General features: G+C 41.1%; 4 protein-coding genes across 4 annotated transcripts in view; 2 read left to right on the top strand and 2 right to left on the bottom strand.

Annotated features, from left to right (window-relative positions):
• Positions 1-25684, top strand: part of gnaz (guanine nucleotide binding protein (G protein), alpha z polypeptide) — a 256720-nt gene that overhangs the window by 85320 nt on the left and 145716 nt on the right. The gene's annotated exons all lie outside the window — the stretch shown is intronic.
• Positions 1204-4386, top strand: cimip2b (ciliary microtubule inner protein 2B). Its single transcript, XM_071913577.2, has 6 exons — positions 1204-1268; positions 2052-2275; positions 2382-2530; positions 3290-3422; positions 3558-3770; positions 3946-4386. The coding sequence occupies exons 1-6, from the start codon at positions 1204-1206 to the stop codon at positions 4038-4040; spliced, it is 879 nt and encodes a 292-aa protein (XP_071769678.2). The 3' UTR covers positions 4041-4386.
• On the bottom strand, positions 5352-11536 carry LOC139922894 (AP-4 complex accessory subunit RUSC2). The gene is made up of 9 exons (XM_071913527.2): positions 10184-11536; positions 9496-9619; positions 8212-9270; positions 7220-7296; positions 6851-7025; positions 6600-6705; positions 6434-6480; positions 5614-6310; positions 5352-5454 (listed from the first exon to the last, which is right to left on the bottom strand). The coding sequence occupies exons 1-9, from the start codon at positions 11534-11536 to the stop codon at positions 5352-5354; spliced, it is 3741 nt and encodes a 1246-aa protein (XP_071769628.2).
• On the bottom strand, positions 21183-22169 carry LOC139922895 (liver-expressed antimicrobial peptide 2). The gene is made up of 3 exons (XM_071913528.2): positions 22104-22169; positions 21618-21757; positions 21183-21219 (listed from the first exon to the last, which is right to left on the bottom strand). Exons 1-3 carry the CDS (start codon positions 22167-22169, stop codon positions 21183-21185), a joined length of 243 nt encoding a protein of 80 aa, XP_071769629.1.

The raw sequence follows: 25684 nt of genomic DNA, 5'->3' as shown, positions 1-25684 counted from the left end.
CCTGGACTTTTTGGAATGTGTAGAATGGACATTCCTGTCTGCTGATAGGATCTACATTCCCCAGGTGAATAGTGAAGGCATGGCTCACCAGGTCAGCAACACAGACTCATTCACACAAAACATGAGTAGCTGCCACTTTGCTGCCTAGTTATTTTGACCTAGTACACAGTCTGCCCACAGCAAAATCAGTTATTGTCATTGTCCTATTGGGTGTCATTTAACTATCCCTCCATGCATGGTTTGAATCTCCTGTTTCCAGTTTTATTTGCTATTTTTAATAGGTTAACATGATCTTCAGTTGCGAAACTGTGCAAACAGAGCCAGACAGATTTATTTCTTTATTTATTTGCCTTTTGTTTATGTTTGTATGTTAAGTCAATTACTAGGCTACCGCTGGATGTCGCTAGATGTCGTCATTGACATTTCTTAAGATTCTCTCACTATGTACATGTATTCATTTATTTCTATATATAAGACCCATTTAATAAGACAATAAATTCCAAAGTTGATCTGAGCATTGTTGCGCAGCGTCATGGCTTAATTTTTCTATTTCACAGTTTAGCTAGATACTATCTTTTAAACCGTTAGCTACTATACAAAAAGATGTTGCAGGTGAATCGTTTGATTTAGAACCTACATATCAAGCAAAAAGCTTTACTTCTCCGACTGTCGCTCCCAGGTGTTATGGCTACAGTAAAATCTCTTTACAGGGCTACAAAGGGCTGCGGAAGAGCCTCTGCTTCCTCTTGGGACCTCTGCGAAAAGAAATAGCCTATAAAAACCGTGTAACACATTTTAGAAAGACACTATACAAATAAAACATCTAAACAATAAGTCCCCATGGTAATATTATAGGGATATTACAGCAACACCGCGGGAGATAAAAAGAAATACCATAAAGTGCGATGGAGTCACTTGGAGGAGTACCGCAGCCACACTTAAAATCCCTGTGGGAATATTATTGGAATATTATGGTGAGACAATAGGAGGAAAGAAATACCATAAAGTATGACACAGCTATAAAGTCACTACCACAAACACACTTTAAGTCTCTATAGGAATATTAGGAATATTGCAGTATTTTTAGAACTGTGACCCAATAATGGAGCTTCGATATGTCAGATGTGTTTGTGCTTGATTCTCTCTAGCAACCAGTAAACAGTGCAGCAGGGCGAGCTGGTTCAGCCTTTTGCGTGGGTCAGTATGGAGAAATTCCCCCCTAAATTTAGCAAAGTTCTGGTGACACCTGATCCACATTACATACCAGGGTAAGTCTGCCTCCTGAAACTCTAAGAAATAATAACAGTCTATTTATATTTAAAAGAAAAAAAGGGGTATTTAAAAAAAACATTATGTGTAACGTTACTGTGTACAATTGCTAACTAATTGCGCAGTGTTTAACGACCTAAATGTGAGTGGCCTCAGCTCGTTATTACTGCTGAAACATTAAAACATATGTAAATTAGTAAAATATATGTAAATTAAGCTGATTTAGAGAATCCTCCTTATCTTATACCTCAGGAGGCGTCTGTGAATCTGAAGCTGTTGAAATGATAGCCTACAGTTTCTTGACATATTTCTGACCAGTGCCACTATTGAGACACTAACACAAAGAAAAATAATAGTTCTTTACTGGTTCTAAGGCTGTGTGGTTCCACGAAGAACCATCACCTGAAGAAACACTTAATTTAGTCGATAGGTCTTCACGTTCCTCATATGGTTCTTTGGGATAGTAAAAGCTTCATAATTCTTAGTTATTGGAAAGTGGGTGATGGCATAAATTTGGAAAATAACCATTAACTGCTGACTAGCCAATGCATATTGAGCCTATACAAGGACAATTGAACAAAAACACACTGCAGGTGTCTAAAAGGAGTGCAGACATGGTTCTTTAAAGAACCTTGGTCTGAAAGGTGCTTTCTGGAACCAGAAATGGTTCTTCTATGGCATCAATCACAAAAACCATTTTCGGTTCCAGTTGTCCCCTTTATTTTTCTGTGTGATAGATGTTGGACTTTATCATTATCACCACTAACTCTCTCTGCTGTCAGATACGCAGGATACTGCCCACAGCTGAAGTACCACCTGGGTAAGACCTACGGCCAGCTCACCGCCCAGCTGCTCACCAGTCCGGATGTGATACACGCCAAGCGCCTGGTCCTCCATACGGGTCGGTTCCCCTCCACAGAGTCTGACACCGGGCCGCGGGACGTGATCTGGAGGAGCCGCCATGGCAAGCAGAGGAGCTTGGAGAGGATGATACCAGGATACACAGGTATCACGCACACATATGTCTCAAGTGTGCACAAGTGTCTCGCTGCACAATCATTGACTACACCTTTACAATGCATTTTAATGTTCATTGCTTGTTGCTTTTATAGGCTTTATTCCCAAAAGGCAGAACTATTTTGCACGTACCTACACTGAAACGTGTCATGAAGTGCTCTGCGAGTTTGACCGAGACCAGAGTATGAGGGTTCATCTGCAATCAACAGACCTGCCAGTTGTCAGCAACTACACACAGTTTAAAGTAACCTCTCTCTCCCTCTCTCTCTCCCTCTCTCACACACACACACACTCACACACGCTCTGTCTCTATCAGTGTCTTTCTCAATCTCTATCACACACACACACACACACACACACGCACACACACACACACGCCCACAAATACACACGTGTTGACTTGACACCCCTGAACAGGGTCACCCATGTTTAATAATCCATGTTGGAGATCCAGTGTCAGTTCATTGTAATGCACTCCACTTTACGTAAAAAGCAGCAGTCATGGAGAGTTTTCCAATAAAACCACCCACAGATTGATCAATTATATCTCTCAGAGTCACACTCATTATCCTTTCTTGTTGGGAGACTGAGTGGAAATCTCAGCAACACATGTGTATACCATCTTAGATGCATAATCAGTTTTCTTAGAAGACCATTTTTAATTTACCTCCAGAGACAAAGTTGCCTATGTCATTTTTACTGTATAGGTTTTAAATATGCTTTTGTAACTTTAAACCATGTTTGCATAACCTGTGCTTTTTGTATAACATCTATATTTTTATGTTCCTTTATAACCTTTCTGCTGTTCAGGTTTGTGAACAGGTTTGCTGGAAGATCCTTGCTTGTATCCGTGCTTGTGTTGTATTAAAATCTCATGTGTACGTCGCTTTGGATAAAAGCGTCTGCCAAATGGGAAATTGTAAATTGTAAATTGTAAGAATGGTCGGTAGGTTGTATTCTCTGCATCAAGCATTATGTGTTTGTGGGTCTCTATCCACTTAAGGCCCAGAAACTGAACACCCCTCTGACAGCCATCTCCAAAGAACTGACCTCCTACAAGGCCTTGGACTCCTGGAAGCCCTTGGAATCACCATACTTCATGGACGATGAAAGCCCACACAAGTACTTTATCTCAGGTACAATACAGAGGACTTGGATAGTTGTTTTCTGTTGGGTGCAGACAGTAGGCTTTAAAAGCTTTTTTCTTAAATAAGCATGCCAAAGAATTAGTAAGATGTTCCAATAGCTCACCAGTTGATGTCTTTGTCCAGGTTACACAGGGTATGTGCCAAAATCTCGTTATCTAATTGGCACAAGTTACCCCGTCACTACCAATAAGGCTCTGATCCAGTTTGGGAAGCAGTTGCAGAGTGACGCCACCCCCCCAGGCGTCCCGGGGGAGACGGGCAGCACTCTGCCTCCCATCCCCACTATCTACCCCTCAAACCGGGGCCTGGTGCCGTCATACACAGGACACGTCCCAGGTCCGTCTCAATCTAAGCAAAACATCACACACACGCCTCTTGATCAGATGACTTATAATAGTCACTGAACTGACTCAGTATTTCACACAGAAACGGAGTATATTATCACTCAGCAATCACTCTACCATGGGAAAACTTAAAGTTGAAGCATGTCTAACTCTGTACCATCCTACAGGATACAAATTCAGGTACGGACATACCTTTGGCCAACTTACCCACAATGCACTGGAGATGAGTGACACCAAGAGGAAGCTTGGGGGGAAATCATAGAGGAAAAAGGCCAGCAGACCATCGTACAGATCAATAAAAGGTCCATGTAATTACTGGCATGAAGTTATGAAATGAGTCATATTTAGGAAGTTATCAGAAAGTCCTTGCATCCCTATGGAAATCATTTGCGCTGGGCTCCAAATGAATTCATCGAATGACTGTTTGAGGAAAGCATATCACATGGACTACATGTATTGCAGATCCCTCTGTATCATAGTGTAACACTATAGTTGCATGCTTTTGTGGGCTGATTTATATTGAATGATGTGGTACACCAGTAAACACTTGTACTTGCTGTAGATTCTACAATATTGAAACAAGACAATTCAATATGTTAAGTCTTTATTCACAGAGGTTGATTGTCACTGGGCATTGGGGGAAGCATTCAAAGGTTGAAGGGAAAATGAAGCTGGGTGTAATAATTTCACAGACTTCACATTATTGCAGTACATTAAAAAACCCCATTAAACAAAGGCAGAGAATTCTTCTTCTTTCCCCTTTTGTAGCTTACTACCAGTCTATCAAAATATACCTGACACACATCTATATACCTGAAACAACCACATGATGGCTTATATTTGTGCAATTGAACATACTTCACCGGGAGACATACTGTACACATCTGTCCACACATCTAAAATTCAACTGCCAGAAAAATTCCAAAACCTAACTATACAGGCATAAAAACATGGAAGTTAAGAGGTGAATCAAGCACTTACTCAAGTAAATACTGTAGCACCTACTATTTTTTAACTCATGCACATAAAACCATGCTGGGAATTAGCTCAAAAACAAGTTACAAGAACTGAATACATCAACCACAATCCACTACAAGAGGCTGGTGCATGGCATATTTGGCACTAGTAAGAGCGTATTGCTTGCTTTTTTTCTCATATCAACTAGATGAAAGGTACAGCAGTGGAAGAGACTGACAGATATATGTGAGATATGGATAGTTTTGCACCACAAGAATGGCAGGAGGTCACAGTCTAAGGCAGGTCAATTTTCACTGACATTGTTTGATTGAAATGTGCCTATAGGAGAAATGCAGAGGAGAGAAATAAGCACTTCCACTTGGTTATTCCAGAGAGTGTAAATGCATATAGGGACACAGTGAAAGCTTTCACTCATGCTCAGCTGTTAATATGAACACCTCTTACATGTATTTTACTGTATGTGCTTTCTGACCAGTAAGCCAGTGTGATTGAGCACTGTGCTTTGCAGTAATATAAACTAATTGTCATGCGGTTAAGATTTTTTTTTTTTTGGGCAGAGTAAATGGTCTCTACTCTCCCTTAGGTTACTGTGATCCTAGTCTTTGTCAGTGTGAGCTTCACCTAGCTTCACTGACCACACAGACTGGGCCAACAGTCCAAGCTGTGATCTGTCCAAATGCAGCCACTGTGATGGTCGCCTACACCTGTGAGGGAAAGAGAGTTACAGCATCAGTCTTTCATTAAAATAGATCCCAATCTCACAACACACTAAATGAAAGCTAGACCTGCACTTAAGGAGACACACAGTTTAAAGAACTGTAAAAATCAAAGAATGAAATCTACTGTACTGTGCTTACCTTTTGGGTTGTGTCCCACTGTGGCTCTGAGATACCCTCTGTGTCCTGGTGGAAGCAACTACAGCTGCTCCAAACAGTTTGGCCCAGCGCAGCCCACCCTGCTGAGGACTCTCATCCTGGACATGAGGGTGTGATGATGCCCTTGGGTTCCCTGTCTCTCTCTCTCCCCTCCTCTCTTCCTGCCTCCTGTCCATACCTCTTTGAGACCAAGCGTCTGCATAATTGCGGCTACAGTCCTCCCCTTCAACGACACCATCCACAAGGGCGGGTTGTCTCGGCCGCCACCCTTGAACAGGGGCTGACCATGGACTCCTGTTGGTCGACTCAGCATGCTTCTCTCTGCATTCCTGCTGGTGGCAACTTGACTTCTGAGAAGACACTGGGTGCAGATGCGGATCCGTCTTGTGTGAAACCCTAGTTTGCTTGCCGTTGTGACTAGCGTCCACCTTTCTGTCGGCTTGCAGTAGCGGCCAGCTGGTCATTAAGAGGGCAGAGCAAGGTGGAAGTGGAGGGATTCCCTGCTCCGCAGAACACAGCTGTCTGTTATGTAACAGTCGGGGCTCCAGCAGCAGGTTGAGGTCAAAGGGCAACACAGAGAGTGGCTGCAGCAGAAGTAGCAGCTCCTGGAACAGTGGCTGACACCGCCCCTGGGACATGGACAGGAAACCCCAAGAATGGTAGTATGCTGTCACCACATCTGTGGAGAAGGTGAGATACACACTTCAGATCCAGAAATAGACAATGTTTTGGTGACATTAATGGATGAAATTTAACAATTATAAAAAAAAAAAAAAGTGCATCAATTTGATTATCCAATCACCTTTTTGGCTCTGAAGGTGACTTAACCAGAATTCCAAAGCTCTCAAACTGAAAGAGAGTAAAATGATTAGTTGTTCAGCTGGTGATGCTTCTACCTGCAGTAATTGCATTAGTATTCTTTAGTACCTTTAAGTCAAAAACGGTCATTTATATCGGTGAGTACTCACTTGAGCAGGCCCATGATGAAGGCTCTCAGTCTCATGCAGTGGCTGGTGAGCTGGGGACATTGCCTGATTTTGGAGACCAGGCTGTGAAGGACTCTGGTGGATGGACCTATAGTGGAGTTGGACAAAGACAAAGAGTTCACCAACAAGCATACAGTACAATGCTAGCTGAAGTGATTCAGAAGTACATTCATAACAGTTCCTCTTTATCATGATCATTAAATTATACTGTATTACATCATATTTACATTTACCTGTCTTAGTAGAGATTTCCACCACGTTCCAGGAGTGGTTGCGGCGCTGTCCGATGATGAGATCCAGTTTGTGATCCCTAAGACCGTCCTCTAAAATGTTCTGGATTGTTGGACAAAAGTGTTCCAGGACCAGACCGGCGATCGTGGGACTCCGAGAGCTGTTACCCAGACGCATCTGTGGGAATAGGAAGAATAAAATATTGTATCTGTATTAATTACATGCTTTCTTTCCCAGCTAAAGTGAGTAATTTGACTCCAGTCCCAGGATGCAAGTAAGGGACTTCATTTTGGCACTTTTCCATTTTGACAGAAACATCTTTCAAGGTGTCTTTTCAGCTGACTGTCCTGCTTAGCCATGCCATTTTTTACCTTTTCTTCAGGGTCTCTGCTACTGCCAAAATGAGCCATGATCAAATCCACCGCCATGCTCACAGACCTCAGCAAACCTAGAGACAATGGACAGGCAAACAGTTGTGTGAGCTAATGAGTGATTCAATACTCAACTTGTAATAAATTCTTCATATACTCTTTGGGATGATACAAAACACAGTTGCTATATTTACATAGATTAGTAATACTTCACCACATGAATTGGGTCAACTCAATACATAGAGACATATGGGAATGCTTTCACGGTTCATTATCATATTGTAGGATGCAAAGGTGAATGAGAACTGAAGATGAAAGAGTGCTCCATTGCAGCAGTGTTCCTCACTGACTTCTCTTCCCTGCCTTTCTTTCCCCATCTCATACCAGCTTCCCTCTGCAAATGTCATGGTAAATTCTTTATGCGTATTGAAGCCGCCTGCAGTGCTGCACCCCAGTGTTCACTGCTGCTGCAAATGTCTCCACCGCTGATTATCCATTGCAATAGGTGGACTTTTATATTGTTAATTTTCAACCATATGGCTCGTGCCGTAGCACTAAAATAACATGATTAGGTGTATTATAAATCATAAGCACTGTATCTACTGCAACATTCTCTCTCTTCCTCTCTCTCGGTCTCATTGGAGCTTGCAGGCACACTCACATAGGCTACAGAGCAGAAGGCTCAGCCAATCCTGTGCAGGGAGAGTTAAAAATAGGTCATGTTTGAGAGAAAGCCCCTTCAGGGTATTGAAGGCGCTGCTACAGTACAGTGAGTTCTTACTGCTGCTCTTTAAAACAGCTCATCACTGGATAGAGAATCTAACAGTGGAGGAATGCAGTCATTTATAATTGTTTTGTTCTCCATTTTGATTCAGATTTCAATATTTGGCATATATTTGCATGCCATGTTTTATACAAAATCAATACAGCCTATGAGAACCTTAATATATATATTTATACATTCATCCCTCCACTCATCAGCTGACCCTCACCTCTTCTCTGAAGATGGCTGATAGACATGGACTCGTAGGAGGCATCGGGTGAGAGGCAGAACTCCATGGGTGGCCTGTCACTCAGGATCAGAGATTCACTGTGTTGACTCTGGCTCTGCTTCCCACTGAGCCCTGCAGAGTCCTGTGTCTGCTGTGGATGCAGCCCAGAGCCGGCCAAAGACAGCAGAGAACTCAAAGAGGAGAGAGGGCCAACTGAAGAGAGGGCAGCTGTAAGACTACTGTGGAAGAAGCCAGACTCAGCTGCAGGTGCAGCTGGGTATTGTGGTAACCTCTTCTGAGGTTGTGGGGGTGTGGGAGGAGAGAGGGATACCTGCAGGGTTGGATGATGGGTGTGACTGGTTGGGGGTAAAGTGGGTGGTGTATGAGACAATATTGAATGGTAGGTATTATGGGTCTCGGACTGGATTGGACTTAGATTTTTGGGTTCAGTGCTGGCATGGCTCTGCTGGGGGGTTAGGTTGATGAGGTCCTGGCAGGTGGCAACTCTCACAAGGCTGGACTGATTTTGGGCTGGAGTAAATGTAGTCAGGTTGGGGTTGATGCTGATTGGATTAAAAAAAGTGTTGGTCTGAGATTTGTCAGAGTATGGGCTTGTTTTATCTTGTGCCTGAACCAATTTGAGCTTTGGGCTGGTGTGAGTTGGACCTAGGGTGGTTTGGGATCTGCATGGACTGATGTGTCCTTGGCCTGTGCTGGTATGGCTCCACGTGCGTCTGCGGCTGAAGCACTCTGGGCTGGGTGTACAGGTGGAGCAGGTATCAGAGCTGGACGGAGCCTCTAGGAGGATGGGTCCATGGCTGCCCAGTGGAGAGGGCTGAAGGTTGGTAAGGCGTTGGCTGCCTTTGCCCTTAAACTTGGCGCCTAGTTGGGAGCTACTGGACTTGCTGCTCCTGTGACTTATGTACTGCTCCAGAAGACAGCCCAAGTGCTGGGACTGTGGTTTGCCTGGGGGCAGCAGAACAAAGGGCTGGATGGGCAGTGAGGTGGGCCTCTGGGCCTTGCTGTAGCGCACCACTGGAGTTGCCAATGAACATGCTCCTGAGATGGAGGCAGAGGATGAGGGAAAAGAGGAGGAAGAGATGTTAGATTCAGCTCACGAAATGTCCATCTTCTTACATAACTTATCTTATTCTTTTCCTGTTCTTTCATTGTTTCTGGTATTGTGTCTTCTCTTTTGCCATTTTACTTTTGCAACTATTAAAGCTAGCTAAAAAAACAAAAACAAAATGAATAACTCTATTTGTCTCTAACCCATTGCCTTACCCATCTCCTCGGCATCAGTGTCACAGTGCTCCTGGTCCAAAATCACAGATGGCTGGATGGACACAGCGCTTGTACCTTGGCATTTACTGCTTTGTGTGCTACACTGGCTCAGAGAAACTGAATCCTGGATGGGACACAGGGAACTGGAAGTGCGGGAGTGGTATTGGATGTTTTCTGTATGTGTTTTCAAAGTGGAGGAGCAGGCAGCCTGGGAATCACGGCTCCAACACCGAGGGTAGTCAAACCTAGTGCTGCACTGTGCTGGGGAAGACCTCCTTCTTTCCTTTTGCTGATCCTCTTTTTCCTGCTGGGGATAAAGGAAAGATAGGACTACTTAAGTTTACACACCCAAATCACACACAAAAAATACACATGCAGTTTTACAAGGTATATTCTAAGCTTGTAAGAGTTGCCATATTAGTACTGCATATGAATTTTAACCGTTTTTATTATTTTGATGTACCATGCCTTTGTTAGTGTATTTTATTTAATGTTTTTATTTTTTCTGCTTGTTCATTCTAAATGTTTATCTTATTTTTATGTTTTGCTTCCATAAGGAGAATCGTATTACTTTTTTATGCATTTTACCGGTACGAGTGAAAATGTATTGAATTAGCATACCCATCATCTAAGAATTCAGTATTAAAATAAAGGAGGACATTATTCTACTGTTTTATACTAACATTACCTTCTTGTCCTCTTTTTGCTGCACTTCTTTCCTATTACTGAAAAAGAGGTGCTCAGAGGGAGGGAAGGGGCTGCTTCTGCTCTGACCCTCGGGGCAGCTGGTGAGGCTGGACCAGGCTGGGCTGGGAGACTGGGAGGGAAGGTCACAGGTCACAAGCTTGTAGTACTTCTGGTTGGTCCCCATGACCAGCGTGGCCTGGGTCTGGAGACAGGCCGTCAGGTCTGATACCTCCAGAGAGGACAGACCCTGGGACAGCGGCTCCAGGGAGTAAAGATTGCAATTGGAGTCGAGGCCCTGAGGAGACCAGCGGGGAGCAGAGGGCGTCACCTCGACCTTGTCTTGTGGGGGAGAGGAGACTGTCGGGTCCTCATGTTGGAGGTCCCTGGTGGGAGTCTGGGGAACAGGCTGGAGGTGGAGGAACACAGATCCCTCTGCTGACTGAGAGGGTTGAACTGCAGGGCTGCTGAGGTCATGAGGCGTGGCAGGGCTGTTGCTCCTGTTATAGATCGTGCAGAAGTTAACCAGGACGCCGTCAGAACTGTTACAGGACGAGTCACTGACAGACTCCACCTGACCATTGGAGGACACCTCTGGGGAACATTTGGGCTGGCTGTGGGTGAAGCAGGACATGTTATCCTTCTGTCTGGCGGAGTCCTGCTCTCCACAGTCCATCAACGTGATGCTAGATCTGCTGACATTAAAGCATTGGCATTCCATCTGCAGTGAGTCCAGCTGGTTGGGCTGGTTGGAGAGCCATTCTCTGTCACTCTCGGTATCCAACATGGCCCCCTCCTTGCCCCACGCACTGTCCATGTCCCCATGGGGCATTTTAGAATTTCTGACACCATTACTTAGTGGCCAGTTGGAATTGCCATGCAACACAAAGGAGGAGTCCTCATGATACCTGTGTAGATTATCTCCATCACTATCTTCATCGTCCTCATCCTCATCTAGTTCTGTGCTGGGAAGGAATGAGTTGTGTGACCGTAGACTACCTCTAGTTTCAGAGCCCTCCTCATTCATATGGGAACTGGTCTGCGGAGGTGCCTCCTCCGGCGAGGAGGTGGAGTCGTACCTCCCGCTGCTGTCACTGGTTCCCTCCTCCTCCGCTCGGTCCTCTTTGAGACTACTGTAGCTGCTGGAAATATGTCTGCTGGTGAAGGCAGGCTCTCTGTGGAGCGAGTCTTGCTCTGGGAGGGAGACAGCTCGGGTCAGTCCCACAGAGCACAGCCGACCAGGCCTCTTGGCAGAACTGCACAAGGCCTGGACAGGAAGCTGCCAAGGAGGAAGCTGGACCACGGGGAAGTGGCATGCTATCAGGGTGTCCCCCGACAGACTGGAGGCCCTGATCATTCTCTAGCACGAGGTTGGATGGTGGCAACTGTCTCCATGTTCCTCAAAAAAGAAATCCTGAAAGGCAAGGAAAAGACAATTTTAAGTGCATTATAGTAATAAAGAGAAGAGAATAGAATAGAATGGAATGGAATAGAATGGAATGGAATCACTTCTAAATTCAATAAATACGCAATAAAAACATTTTGGCAACTAATGTAGTAACACAAATACACACCATCCTGGTACACATTATTAAATGGCAGCAGGCCCTGACATTAATTGCAAGGGGCGCAGTGCCACACATACAAGAAACAGTAGATACACGTATCAATCTACAAAATACATTCAACATTCAATCGCAATGTGTTTTCAGTCTGCATGCAGTTTGGTTGTAGGGCGGGATGATCAGTCTCCTAAAATGCATTGAACCTGCTCCATGATTATATAATTAGGATGAAATGCAGTTAATAAATTATGAGTACTATGGAACATGGACATAATTCCTCAGGGTAAAGTGGTGTAGTGTACAAATATGTGCAGACATTATGAGTAGTGCAAAATCATGCAAACAATACTGTAACAGTAGAGTCAGTTCCATAAGGGAAGGTAAGGGGGAGTATGGGGGTTCAGTCTTAGACAGCTCACTGAGTAGGGTGACAACTCTGGGTGAGTTTTTGGAACAGGTTGTTGGTTGGTTGTCTGTTGTCCACTCACAGATTGAGGGGGCAACGTTCAGCTGGGCCAGTTTACTGAAAATGCATGCTCTTAATGTACTGTGAGTGTATGCATTTTAATAGTACTATAAGAGGTGTAATGTTAATGTCAATTGTAAAAAGGGTCAAAGTGTAAATGCAATTATGTCTCCAATCCACAAACAGTTACATTAACAGAAATAAACATTCACACATGGATCCAATAAGGGAGTGTATGTGAGGCACAGAGGTGGTAAGCAGCTCTGATAGTAATTTAAACAGTAACAAAACAAAATGTATCGTCTGGATTTGCATGGAGGGAACAAATGAGACTCAACATCAGCTGTCAATTTGGTCTGATGAAACTATAAATAGTAATGACAACAGCTGCATAAAACTCCCTTCTTGTAAGCTATTGCCTATGGTATAGCTAAACCAAGTTCTCCCTCTGTTTTGAAATGTTTTGAGATGTGCAGTACTAATCTGAGTTCCCGAGGGCTTGCAATCTTTCTAAAGGATATAAATATTAAGAGGTAGGTAACAAGATGTGTGGCAATCTGCAGTTTTTGAGTGAAAAAGTAATTTTTGCACAATTGGGCACTGGAGACTAATTTTAATGCCAGGTGTAAATCTGTCTAAATCACATCTAGTTATAATGTGGATATGAGATACATGTCAACACGTGGTGTAAAAGGGGGCTAAGATGCTTTAGATAAAAGTGTCCAAAAGATGCATGTCACCAAGCTTTGAATCAGATAGGAACTTTCCTCTAATAGCTTTGTTCAGCTGGTTACTGCACAAGAACTAGTTATGTTGATTTCCCTGCAGGCCTGATTTTCCTCGGGTTCCTGGGTTCACTGGTTTTCTTCTCAAAGCAGACATCCTCATATGTAGAGATGTAAGAACAGACATTATCTGTGTAGGTGTTAAATTGATCTGATGTCCTCCCAATCTGTAGCGCTGAGACAGCCTCTGAGCTCTTCAACTGCCTTGGAGGTGCACCTACAGATTGTGGTATGGATATGTTTGGCTGACTTCAATTCCTGTCTGTAGGTTGGCATCCTTTGAATAAATGCATGCTCAGAATTGCCAAGTGGGTCTCAGGAAAAAAAAATCTTTAATGTAGGAGTAAAAGCATCTAAGCAGAATAGGTGGAGACACTAAAAACATCAAATGGAAAACAGCCTGCTAATACAGTCAGACAGTTTCCCCCACTTCACACTAGCACTGGCCCTCTAGTCAAAGTCCTACTGTATTGTCTGCTTCCAGCCCTCAGCATGGCCTATCCTCCATAATTCAATCAACCGTTAACCACCCCCTCCTCTCCCTGCCTAGGCCAACCACAGTCATTCACAGTTACTCAGCTGTCTGCACTGTAACTAGGGCAGCTGCACTGCAGAGATGCTCTGTTGGCACTGCTGAGTGTAAATACATTTCCATATCACTTTATTTAATGCAAATTATTAATTAACACAATTTTCCCTTGATTATTCAGTGTCATAGAGCTTGAAATACATGAATTGTACACAAGGATAATGATCATCATCCCTTCATGAAGCACCATTACAATTAGCCTACTGTTAGTGCTATTTTTACTAAGTAGAAAAAGAATTGCAAAGGATCTGCAAATTCAGCTTATAAGAAATTAAAATATCAGCAAGCAGATAAAAAATACCATGATACTGAAGCATACAGAAGACAGATAAAACTGATTAGAGATAAAAAATCATTAATTTGAAATATCGGCAATGGTGTTTCTGGGATAGGACAGTACAGTAATGTGGTGTTTGTGCTGTTGTGAAGGGAAATTAGACTGAAAAATCCTTCCTGTTCATGAAATCAAATATTTTTTTAAACAACCTTCACAAGCTTTCTCTGTGTGTGTGTGTGTGTGTGTGTGTGTGTGTGTGTGCGCCCGCGCGTGCACATGTGTGTTGGGGTAGGTATGACTGGGCACACATTCACATTAAGTATGCATCTACCATGCATGTGTGTAAGTCTGGATGTATGAGTATGTATGGGTGTGGATGAGAAGATACAAACTGTGGAGAGAACATGCTGTAGATAATAAAATTCATAATATTGTTGTTGTCTATGTTTGAAATAGCTGCATATGGCATCATTTCACAATTAAAACCCATCTGCAATAAAATATTCAAACCATCCAAATATGCCTTTCTTGTTTTTTATTATTAGGCTACACAAAAATAGATGGTATTTGAATTTGAATGGCTCCAGCATTCTGCACTGCCATATGTCAGACTGAAGGCAGTGTTTGGGCCTTGTGTGATACATCACACAGACATCAGTTCATAGCTGTTGAACTGCTCTGTCTGGGCGTAATCTGTAAACAATCTAAGCGACATCTGCTGCAGATGACCAGGAAGAGGCAGGGGTAATCCTCTTTATCCTCACAATGCTACAATAAACAACATCCTTACCACTGCAAAATAAACATGCCATTAACATGCCCAACTGCAGTAATATCCATTACCTGCTGATCACAAATATCATTAGAGCTCCCTAATAAATTGGGTTAGTTAATCCATGTTTGTGGCAGAATGTTACCACTAAAAACAACAGAACCAAGGGGCAATTTAGAATTTTACAGTGTAATTACACATTTTTTGGGATATTTATTATGTGCTGATACAATTCACATTTCAAGCCAGGAGATCCCTCTTGCCAGTGAATGCTGGTAGAATTTGGTTTCTGAACTGCTGAACAGGCTGCTTTAAGCCAGAGCGCCATCGTCCCATAGTCTCTGATTGTTGGTACAACATAGCTGTTGTGGTCGCTCTCAAACCAGAAGGAGCAGCCTTTCCTTCACTCTCCGATTGATGGTACATTGCACTTTCTGAACTGCTACACGGGCTGTGTCAAGCCATTAGGGTCAGCCATCCAATACTGCCTAACCTATTAACCCACTGTTGCTCAGATTGATGATGAGTTTGGAAATTATTGGTTGAGATGCTTTGGGCTAAGGATAAGAAACATAGGTGTGATTTCAGGGTAGTGTAGGTGTAACATAGGCTAGTATAGGTTTGATCAATATTAAAAGTGGGTGCGGGGAGTGGCTCTGGGACTCTTGAAGTGCCATAGCCCTACAAAACATCACATGGAAACCAACCACACTTACCATAAAGACACAAATGAATAACACACTAACTTCAAACAAACAAGCAGTGGAACCCTGTGCTGTCTGTGAGAAAAGTCATTTTTCTTATCTTATCTTATCTTATCTTGAGTTCAATACCAGAGGAAAGTAGGCCAGTGTGACTGACTGGGTGTCTTTGCAGATGACTAACCATTGCACTACACAGCAGATATGACTCGTCTGTGGTGGCTCCCCTGCCAAGCCCCTACAACTTCTAATACACAGATATATGCCGAACATCTCTGTGCTCCGAACACTGGAGCACATCGGTATGAATGTGATTAGCCCAACTATTGCATTGGGCATTTCTGTCAGATCAAGTCAGCCAGCTCACATGACAGAGGTGATTGTGGTAAAGTGAAGCAAGACTAAAAAGCCCAATGTTGCCTGCTTGCTGCTGCATTGGCAACAGACTCAGATCATGATGCTGCTTGTTATCAGAAACTTCCCTCCCCTAATGAGCAGAGGGATGGATAGACAACATCATTACAACTACTATTGGCCTATAATCACGTGAGGAGAACTTTTTGTAACGACTCACATAAAGTGGAAGATGATGTGATGTGATGTTAGAGTAAATCTCAATAACAAATAAGACAGTAGAAGGAGAGGAAGGTCATAGATGAGAGCTGGACAGTGTGGTCAGTCTCCTAAGCAGGAGTGAGCATTGGTTCTCATAATGACACTGAACTGCTGAAAGTGATGGAACTAGGGCAAGTTGACAGACAGTGGAATTGATTTTAAGTTTTAGGTGTGCAGGCATGCTAAAAGATCAATCCATGACAAAGCAATATCTCTCTCACTCTCTCTCTCTCTCTCTCTCTCTCTCTCTCTCTCTCTCTCTCTCTCTCTCAGACACAGACACAGATACAGACACAGACACAGATTCAGACACACACACACACACACACACACACACACACACACACACAAACACGAAAGACACAATAACGCCAGATAAAGTAATCCAAAGAATGCTATAATTAAGACGGAATTGAATAATTGAGCATTGGGCAATATAAAGCACAGACAAACAAGAGCGCGTGCATTTGCGGCATCACTAGCGCATCTCCAAACACCCTACAATAACACCTACTTGAGAAGAACCGACAGTCAAAGCTGGATACCCATCGTCTTCTTCCAGGTGGCTTCTAGAGGAGATATTTTCATTTGCAGCGTCCTTAGAAATAGGCATTTCAGTCCAAAATCACAAAACCAACTGAATTAAAAAATCATGCGAGTGTTCAGCGCAGTATTCTGACGTCAAAGGCACATTAAAAAGGCTAAACATGTCAGCTCTGTAATTCGCTTTATGACACTATAATTAATTGTCTAGCGTGGCAATTTGTAAGTATAATCTGATGGTCAGACCGCTCCGGTGCTGAGGTCCGGACAGGTGGTCCACGCGCCGCTCCTTCAGCACCGCTGAGGCTGGCTGGACGGGTCAGCCGGAGCTATTGCGTCACGATGGTTTTAACCTATGGGAGGAGAGCAGTGCGTGCCGCTCAAAGCTTCCAAACACCTGGCAGTATAAACGATGGTATAACTTATGTTTAGGAATACACATAAAAAGGCAGTGGAAAAATCGGTTCCAAATGAATCAGCTGAGAACATAAAATCGAAAAGGTTGGAAACCGTATAATGCACAAAACAAATAGTTTATTTGCTATACACGTGCTGAAAAATTACAAGCAATTCAAAGCAATAAATGAACACATAGGCTCGGTTTAGCGTTGTTTAACTGAGTAGCTGCTAAACCAAGCCTATATTTGTGTTAATTTAGTTGTTTTGGAGAAGGCTGCAACAGGAGTTGTGCTGCAGCCTCCCTGTGTGTTTTATGGGCTAACAAACTTCAGGGGAGTAGAATATGACAGATTTTTCATTTTTGGGTGAACTATTCCTTTAATCTTCAAAAAAGATATGGAAGTGTGGTTTGGTAACTGTAAGCTATTGCCATCCATATTTATTTTGTAGTTATTGTTCTTTTATTTCTTACAGACCACAAACACATATATCCTCATAGCTAGCCATACTTGGCACTTCAGAATCAGAATCAGAATCAGAATTCTTCACAACCAAACTGCAGATGTACTGCTTCTAACTGCCCATTGCACTTCATGCAGATAAATATCAGTCTGAATGAAGATATCTCTACTCTGGAGTCTGATGCTTTGACTGGAATCTTGTTCATATTCACCACGTCAATCACCTAATTTGCCATTGTGGTTCCCCCCTCAGTGATAATACGCCATATTTTCAGCTCAGAAACCACACACTCAGTGCAAAAGGCAAGATGAATAGTCACAGATGTAGAACTGCTCACCTACTCTGAATCCGAGATATGTTATGCATATATTGCAATGCTGCAATGAAGAAGAAATAAAGAAGCCTTTTGCATATGAAAATAAATGAAGATACTGACAAATTAAACTAGTAGCTGACTTTCAGGTGCACATGAACCAATGCACAGGATCTGATGTAACTATCAAAGAAACCTAACTTGGATGTTAAAGGAAAGGAAGGTAGGTGAGAGAGGGAATGTTATTGTGTAATGAGGTTATCAAGTGAGCACCTCCCATCACAGATGTTTGTTTGAATTAGACCTGTAACACCCCCAGAGGGCTGAATAATATGTTCTGGTGCCAGAACCACCCAACTGAACACCCACTCTCAACACAGACCTGAACTCCAGTGCACCTGCACTACGTGACATTGCTTCCCACACTTACATAACACCCGGTCCCATAATGTCTGACCTCATCACGAGTCTCAGCAACAATGGACTAAAGGGATGGTTGACCTTGCTGGTTTCAAACGGTCCAGTCAGCACAAAATGAATTGTACCAATACTACACTACACACACACAGATATATGGTCAACACGTATTACTCATTAATACAATATACACTAAGATAATTATGTGTATAATTATTGTGTGTGTGTACGCACGTGCACACTTGCATGCTTGCACATGTGCATATGCACTGTGTGTATGTGTATGTGTGTGTGTGTGTGTGTGTGTGTGATTTATTTGTCTGGCGAAATTGTGTTTAGACTCAGGCAATTTAATGCACTCACCACTGCCATCTTGTGTTCAGACAGTGGGAAAGAATTTAACAACAATAAGAACTTAGTAATAAACCTTTTAAATAACTTATTTTGATATTGCCACATGGAGTCCAGTCTCTTTTTCAAAACAATTATAGGAGCCAAAACCAAAGGAAATTACAGCCAACATAGATCAAAGGAAATTGAATTATCCTTGTAAGTGCCTCTTCTCATCTTCTCCCAAGTCCTCTTAGTCCAATAATGGATGTCCTCACAATTAGTTTACCACAGCAGAGCTAAATGGTTCATCGGTACATTTAAATGGTTTATGTTGCTGCACTGAGGTGAATATTTACTTTGCACTGAATATTGGTATTGAAAATGTCTCCTGGATTTACAAAGTGCTATTGTTTTTATCTCGGCAATCCAAACCATAAGGAGAATTCCAAAAGAGCAAGTACAAATCTAATAAAATACTGTACATCTTTTGGTGCTTATCATCCACTGCTGCCCTCAGTTCCTCTGGAAGGAATGGGCAAACAAATCACAACCTTGGAAGGTAAAAACATCTGTAAGAGAAAATAAGATTCCATCTCTTGTAAAAACGTTCACTTGAACCTCTTAAGGTATATTTCACTTTTTCTAAAGAAAAGTCAAACAGCTCTGTCTGTTTCTCCATTTTATGTAAAAAGAATAAGACAATGGACACATACTTATTCCCTCTGCCAAATATTATATTATTTCATTCATGTTTTGCACCATATGTTAACTCCAGTCTGTTGCTGATGGTCTTGATGTCTGACAGCATTGTGACTAAATCCCTTGTTAACTTGTTTTTAACCACCAACTACACCAAATCAGATTTCTTGTAATTATCATGCGCTTGACGAATAAAATACTTCTCATTCAGTTTCTTTTTTTTTTTATGATCAACACTTTATTTGGTTTTTAAACAGACATAACAACCTTAAACAATGGGCAATTGTAGAAACAGAGAAAATAACTTAAATCATACATTTAAAAAAATATATATATATACTGTATATACAAAAAACCATCAAAATAAATAATTATGCTTAAAAAAAAAAAAAAAAAGGAGGGGGAATTATAATGGCAGCATAGGGGTTCAGGGCCATAGCAATGTGAAGCATATTCAATGTGTTAGGAAAAACAAATACATTGCAAATAAAAGGGCTGTTACCTGATTGTGAGAGGTTTCAAGGGCCTTTAATGTGACTAAGGTATCTGTTCCATTTTAGACTATATCTATCTACCTGATTATTAATCCTAAAAGACAATTTCTCATAAGCTGCTACAATTCCAAGCTGAGAGAACCATACATGTGCTGGAGGTAAATCAACAGATTTCCACTCTTTAACGATGATCTTCGTACCCAACATAGTTGCTGTGTGAATCCAGTCCGCTAGAGGCGTAGGGAGGTTGCTTAGCGGCGATGGATCCCCCAGAACATATAGACTAGGTGTGTAAGGAATATCTTGGCCTATGATCTGCCTTATATTTTCATGAATAGCACACCATAAGGTCTGTACTTTGGGACAATCCCATAAGAAATGAATAAGTGTACCGTGATCATCCCCACATCTCCAGCAAGTCGGGCTATCTCTAAGTTTAACTCTATGCGGTCTTGACAGTGTCCACTTCTCATTCAGTTTCTAAAGGCTTCAAGGGCCTCTAACAACACTCAGGGAATCTTCAGATTTTCCCATAACATGTTGGTTAATTAAGGATGTGTAACATACTTACACCAGTATACCTGTGCACAGATTAAAATATTGGATTTTTTTAAAGGATAAAATAAATAAAAAAATATTTTTTAAAAAGTGTTGATTTTTAAAAAATATTTTAAATTTTAAGTACTTTATTTATGAGGATAGTGCTTATTATACCATGTATTTCTTATGGAACCCAATGGGTTTCTTACCCAGTACTACACAAATGTCACTGCAGCTCAGTTTAACAGTCAAATGTTTTACAAACATTACAGTTTTTTCATGTTTTTTCGTTGCATAAAAACAACAGCAGTAGTTGTAATAAATGTTTTTCTTTTTTTCTGGCCTTGTTTTACACTTTAAAGCAGACAAAATGTGTGCAATACCACTTCTTGAAAAAAATGTATATTTGAATATTTACATTGTTTACAATATTTACAAATAAATACATGATCCATAAACATATTCACTGCTTTGTCATCTACCAATGCTTATCAATAAACTCAGTGCACCTCACATTCTTTGCATGCATATTTGTATTTCTTTCATCAGACATTGATGATCACATTTACACATTGTCTAAGGTTGGGGATACAAGATGTCTTGCATTTTAAGGAAATGAAGTGCTAAAATTGTTGAGCAGTCAACCAGATTTCAACCTAATCTTCCAAATTGTTCGAGATGGCCTTACTGGGGCTAACTCGTCAGATCAAGATTTTGAACCAATTATCCACAAATGGAGTCATTTGATAGTTCATGGCAGTTACTGAACCTCAACATGTTTACCTATAACATTTATAGCTGTTTTGCTGCAGTGCAGCGCCAGATTATCAGATTACTTTGTTATCTAATTCCAGTGTAGAGTAAGAGTCTGATAAACTTCCAGCAGGTCTTCAGTTCAAGTCAGATTATCAGAGAAGGGATTTCATGTTGGGTAGATTCTATTTTGAGAGAGAGAGCTTCGGTCCATAAAGCAGATGTTTTTGTTGTAGTGAGTCATACAGCTGCAGGGTGTTTGTGAATATCTTGTCTACAATCAGGTGGTGGATACCCAGAAGGAACACATATTTTTCCTGTAAAGATAAGGAGCAAATTTATTGCAGTGCATTGCACAATGACTTTGTTCATGGAATGCAAAATGCACATGTACAGCACTATACACAAATGCATAGTTGAAATGACACGTGTGGGGAATAAAAGGAACATTATACAGTATATATCTAACATTATATAATATGATTTGAAGGAATGCAAATAGTTTTATTAATTTAAATTAGATCTTCAGACTGTGTATGAATATGTTCCAGGCTTGCAACAGAAACATTTGGCTAGTCCTGTGCTTATGTTTATTCTTCAAACATGCTCTCCCTACCATTCCCTACTACTGGAGGTAAATTGCAAGGTAAATTGTGGGATTCCTAAATTAAGATTTCATTGAAGAATTAAAACCCTCTGACAAGCTGTACTGTACCTGCAGTATTTAGTGCCACACTCGGAGTGCTCCCTGCAGCTGGCACCTACAGGCTTCAGGGTGTTCCAGCGCCACAGCAGGGAGCGTTTGGTCCTCTGGATCAGACCATTCCACTCTCCAGGTATAGGCAACGACTGCACCTGTTAAGGTAATTATTTAAAGAGAGATTTATAATAAGAGAGCATGGGATGACATGCTACACAAACTGAGAGCTGGACCTAAATCCACACTGGTGCACATGTTGTCTACAGTTAGTTATCTTCAAAGTGTACCTCAAACATAACAAGATCACAAACCCCTCAACCCTGTAATCCTGCTACTAACATCCTTAGGAAGTAACTTTGTGATCTGCTAATATATGGTGATAAAATAAAATATCGTAACTCCAACAAGATTAAAAACCCATGTCATTCTCTATTAGCACAAATGAGACACAGCAAACTCTATCTCACATGCAAGACAATAGCAGAGGCAATATTATCTTACCTGGAAGATACACATCAGAGACAGAAAAATGGAAAGGACAATGATTTTGTGGTGAAGAGTCCTCATGTTCGACACAATATTGCAGTTTGAGACAGAAGATGGAGTGCAACTGGACTGCTGTGCTTTCCCCTGACACTTAAAGGTCATAATTGGGGTTGGGCGGAGCTGGCAAGTTGGCAAGTTCCTCAATTAATGACCGACACTAAAGTTTGGTGCAGAGGTTGTCTGAAGTCAGCGCCAACAAACAAAACCTCCTCTTGCAGTTTTGCTTATCAGTTTGATAATGCCTACCGAGGTCAAAGGTTACCCACAAGAATTCAAAGAACACTTTACCCTTGTAAATGAGGACAATTCCACGTAGGAAGTAACAGGCAGTGACACCTTGTGTGTTAGTCATGTTGACACGTAGATGTGTGTTGTCATGAGGAGTCATATTTGTTTCAAATGGAAATACAGAATATACAATCCAGAAATGTGTAACATGTTCTATAAAAACACTAAGAATTAATGTTTTAGTAGCCACAAATAAGTGAATCCATATAAACCCCCTACATTTTCAGTGTTGATTATCCATTTGTCCAAATCTCTATTATGGCAAATGATATAGTTCCAGTAAAGCCTGAGAATTCTATTGTTAACAGTTGCTGCTTACAACATCAAAGACTAAAGCTTGTGGTCTTGACAGTGTGACTTATGAAGGGTTATTTTCTAAGCTAAGAGTGCAGCATCACCATTGAAAGGAACTTGATGATGGGCTATAAATATCATTTCCACCTGCACATAGTTTGCACAGCATTCCTAAGAAAAATGCAGACTACAAAACATAATTTAAAATAGTTAAGCAAGCGCAGCTGGCAACAATTGTACAAACTTCTATACGTCTGTAGGCCATTAGCTGGTTTGGATCCCCATATTGTCAGGAAAATCTGGGAACTAAAAGTGAATAATGCTCATCCCTCCTTCAACAGTCCATTCTATTCTTAATTTATTAAAGTGTCATGCACCTTTCAGGATGCCCAGCCCATAAAGTCTTACAGGACACTATTCATCCGGCAAGCATTCAGCACATTAAAAGCATATAAGATATATTACACAACAAACTGCAATATGTTCCAGCTATCATATTGAAAGAAATCCCTATATCCCCACACTTCTTCTTCACTAAAGAGCCATTTCAACAGAGCTTCATCACTGGAGTAGTTCCTCCCCTTCTGCTGCTCATTGACCAACAGTAAAAGACATACTTAGCAAAACCCTTTCCTGAATAAATAAAGGTTGAAAAACAAACAAAAAATGAATTTTGCGCTTTCAAATTATAGCCACCAGTGTTTTTATGATGTATTCTACTGTGGCGGCCCACCATATAGCAAGATCATGATCTGAATTTAAAAGTTTTACCTAAAAGGTTGTTCTCTGGTGTGCTGAAAATGGGCAAGCATGGGACAAACTGCAGCTAAGAAAATGCATACAACACTAACCCTAACCCTCGAGGCAGGCAGCATCAGCTCAGAATAGTGAACAGTGGGTATTATGAGGCTTAGAGAAAGGGATAGGGTAACATTATCTGTATCAATAGAATTGATTTTGCTAGTTCAGCTGAAAGCTCTCCCTTCTCCTCATTGGTGATCATTTGATGAAGACCTGTCATTTTATTCTGTCCAGAACAAGAAAATGAGAGAGATTTTTATTTCAGTCTGGAGTGCAATCACAGTTCAAGCCACATTAAGGTGATTGCTACAAGGTCAAAATTTAGAGAGGTTTTAAAAAAAAATCTTTATTCAAATAGTTTTATAAAACACATATAACAAGGTTTCACAATTTATTACGTTTTCAAGATACCTAGATTGCACCACAACTATTTGATTTACTAGATAATAATTAATAATCTGTTGAAATCAAGAGGGGCGCAGCTGTTAACAGAGAAGTTTCAAAACCTCTGGACACTTCTGGTAACAATAAAGTAACTGACATCAACCACTTAAGTTACGGTCATAAGGCAATTATGACTTTTCTGAGTCATGGGGAGAGCGTTTTAGATAGTTTATTGGAGATAGTTTATTGGAGATACTTTATCAATTTGTTCAGAAAGGTGTGATGAAGGAAATACAAACACGCCTTCAAATAATTTTAAGCACACCAAGTTTATTGATAAGCAGTAGCAAATGAGAATGTAGTGTGCATTTAAAAATTATGCAATTATTTATAAATATGTGACCTATTGGAGAGTTTGTAAACAGTGTTTAAATATGCAGTATTGTTTTTACTTTCTAGAAATGGTAGTGCACACATTTTATTCTTTTTTACATATAAAACAATGGCCAGAACAATAACATATGGGAAATCAGTGATATCTGTAGAACATTGCATATTGAAAAAGCAAAAATGACATGACATAATGACATTATGTATAATGCTGAGTAAGAAGTCCATAGCATTTTAGTAATCAGTAAAATGCTATGGTAATACTGTATTTCCTCTAATAGTGGCCGGTAGTCAATTAAAAGCCGGGTCTCCGATAATGGCCGGGGCCGTGGTCGACATGAACAAATAAAGGCCGGCCCCAAATACAGGCTGGGGAAAAGAACAAAGGAAAAAACAACGGTGGATACCGGTAAACTCCTGGTGCCTGTTATATAATGTAACTGTTAGCCCGCTCGGCCGGCGGAAGTCTCTGGAGCATGCTGTCGTCGATTACCGTAATTATCGTAATGCATTGCAGTAACAAAAAAACGGCTACCTAACGAACCCCAACAGAAGCAGATCAGAAAACAAGGAGGCTTCGTACTAAAATATGAGCAAATATACTTATCAAACAGAGGGAATTAGAAATAAAGGTCTGTCTCTAATATATGCCTGCTTCCAATAAAGGCCTGGTACCCTCTGCAGTTGAGGTAAATAAAGGCTCGTGCCAATATTAGAGGAAATACGGTATAATCAGCTCTATCCCAACAAAAAGCGATGCTTGCTATTTTCCAAAAACTTTAAAGGTAAGTCTTGTTTTTTTTAACTGCTACAATAATCTGGTGAAATGCTGTTTAGAGTTGCAGAATTTATACAAAACATCATGTATAACAGCAATCCAAGTGGTAAATTGAATAACAGTGTTTCACAACTTTCTATTTGAGATGATATGTATCAATAGTGTAAAAAGCATAATAGAGTACACAGACTGAAAAATGTGACTTGATTATTAGTATAGTTGCAGAGAATTAAAAATCACAGATTAAAGGTAATGTATCATCATTAGTGCAGACAGGCTACTTCATTTGGGCAAGATCTGTGCTTTCAAATATAAAACAAGCTAATACTGCACTGTGGTCTGCACCCCCTCACTCTGTAAAAAGTTTCCCTTTATACTGCTACTGTTGAGTTTGCCAGTTAGCTAAAATTTACAGTACAGAACTGACTAAAAAGGGAGAAAATACACAAATACTATTTGGCTGTTTAAAATGAGGCTGTTCCATTACACCATTGTACATTATTACATTGATTCAGAGCCGCATCTAACCCGAGAGATTGAGAGTAAAGTCTAAACAAGCGTGTAGACTTGAAATTGTGAAATCGTTGCTAGATATCAAAAC

The sequence above is a fragment of the Centroberyx gerrardi genome, chromosome 2 (genome assembly GCF_048128805.1).
Source record: "Centroberyx gerrardi isolate f3 chromosome 2, fCenGer3.hap1.cur.20231027, whole genome shotgun sequence".
In the NCBI taxonomy this organism is placed as follows: domain Eukaryota; kingdom Metazoa; phylum Chordata; class Actinopteri; order Beryciformes; family Berycidae; genus Centroberyx; species Centroberyx gerrardi.
This window is presented reverse-complemented; position numbering and strand designations above follow the sequence as displayed.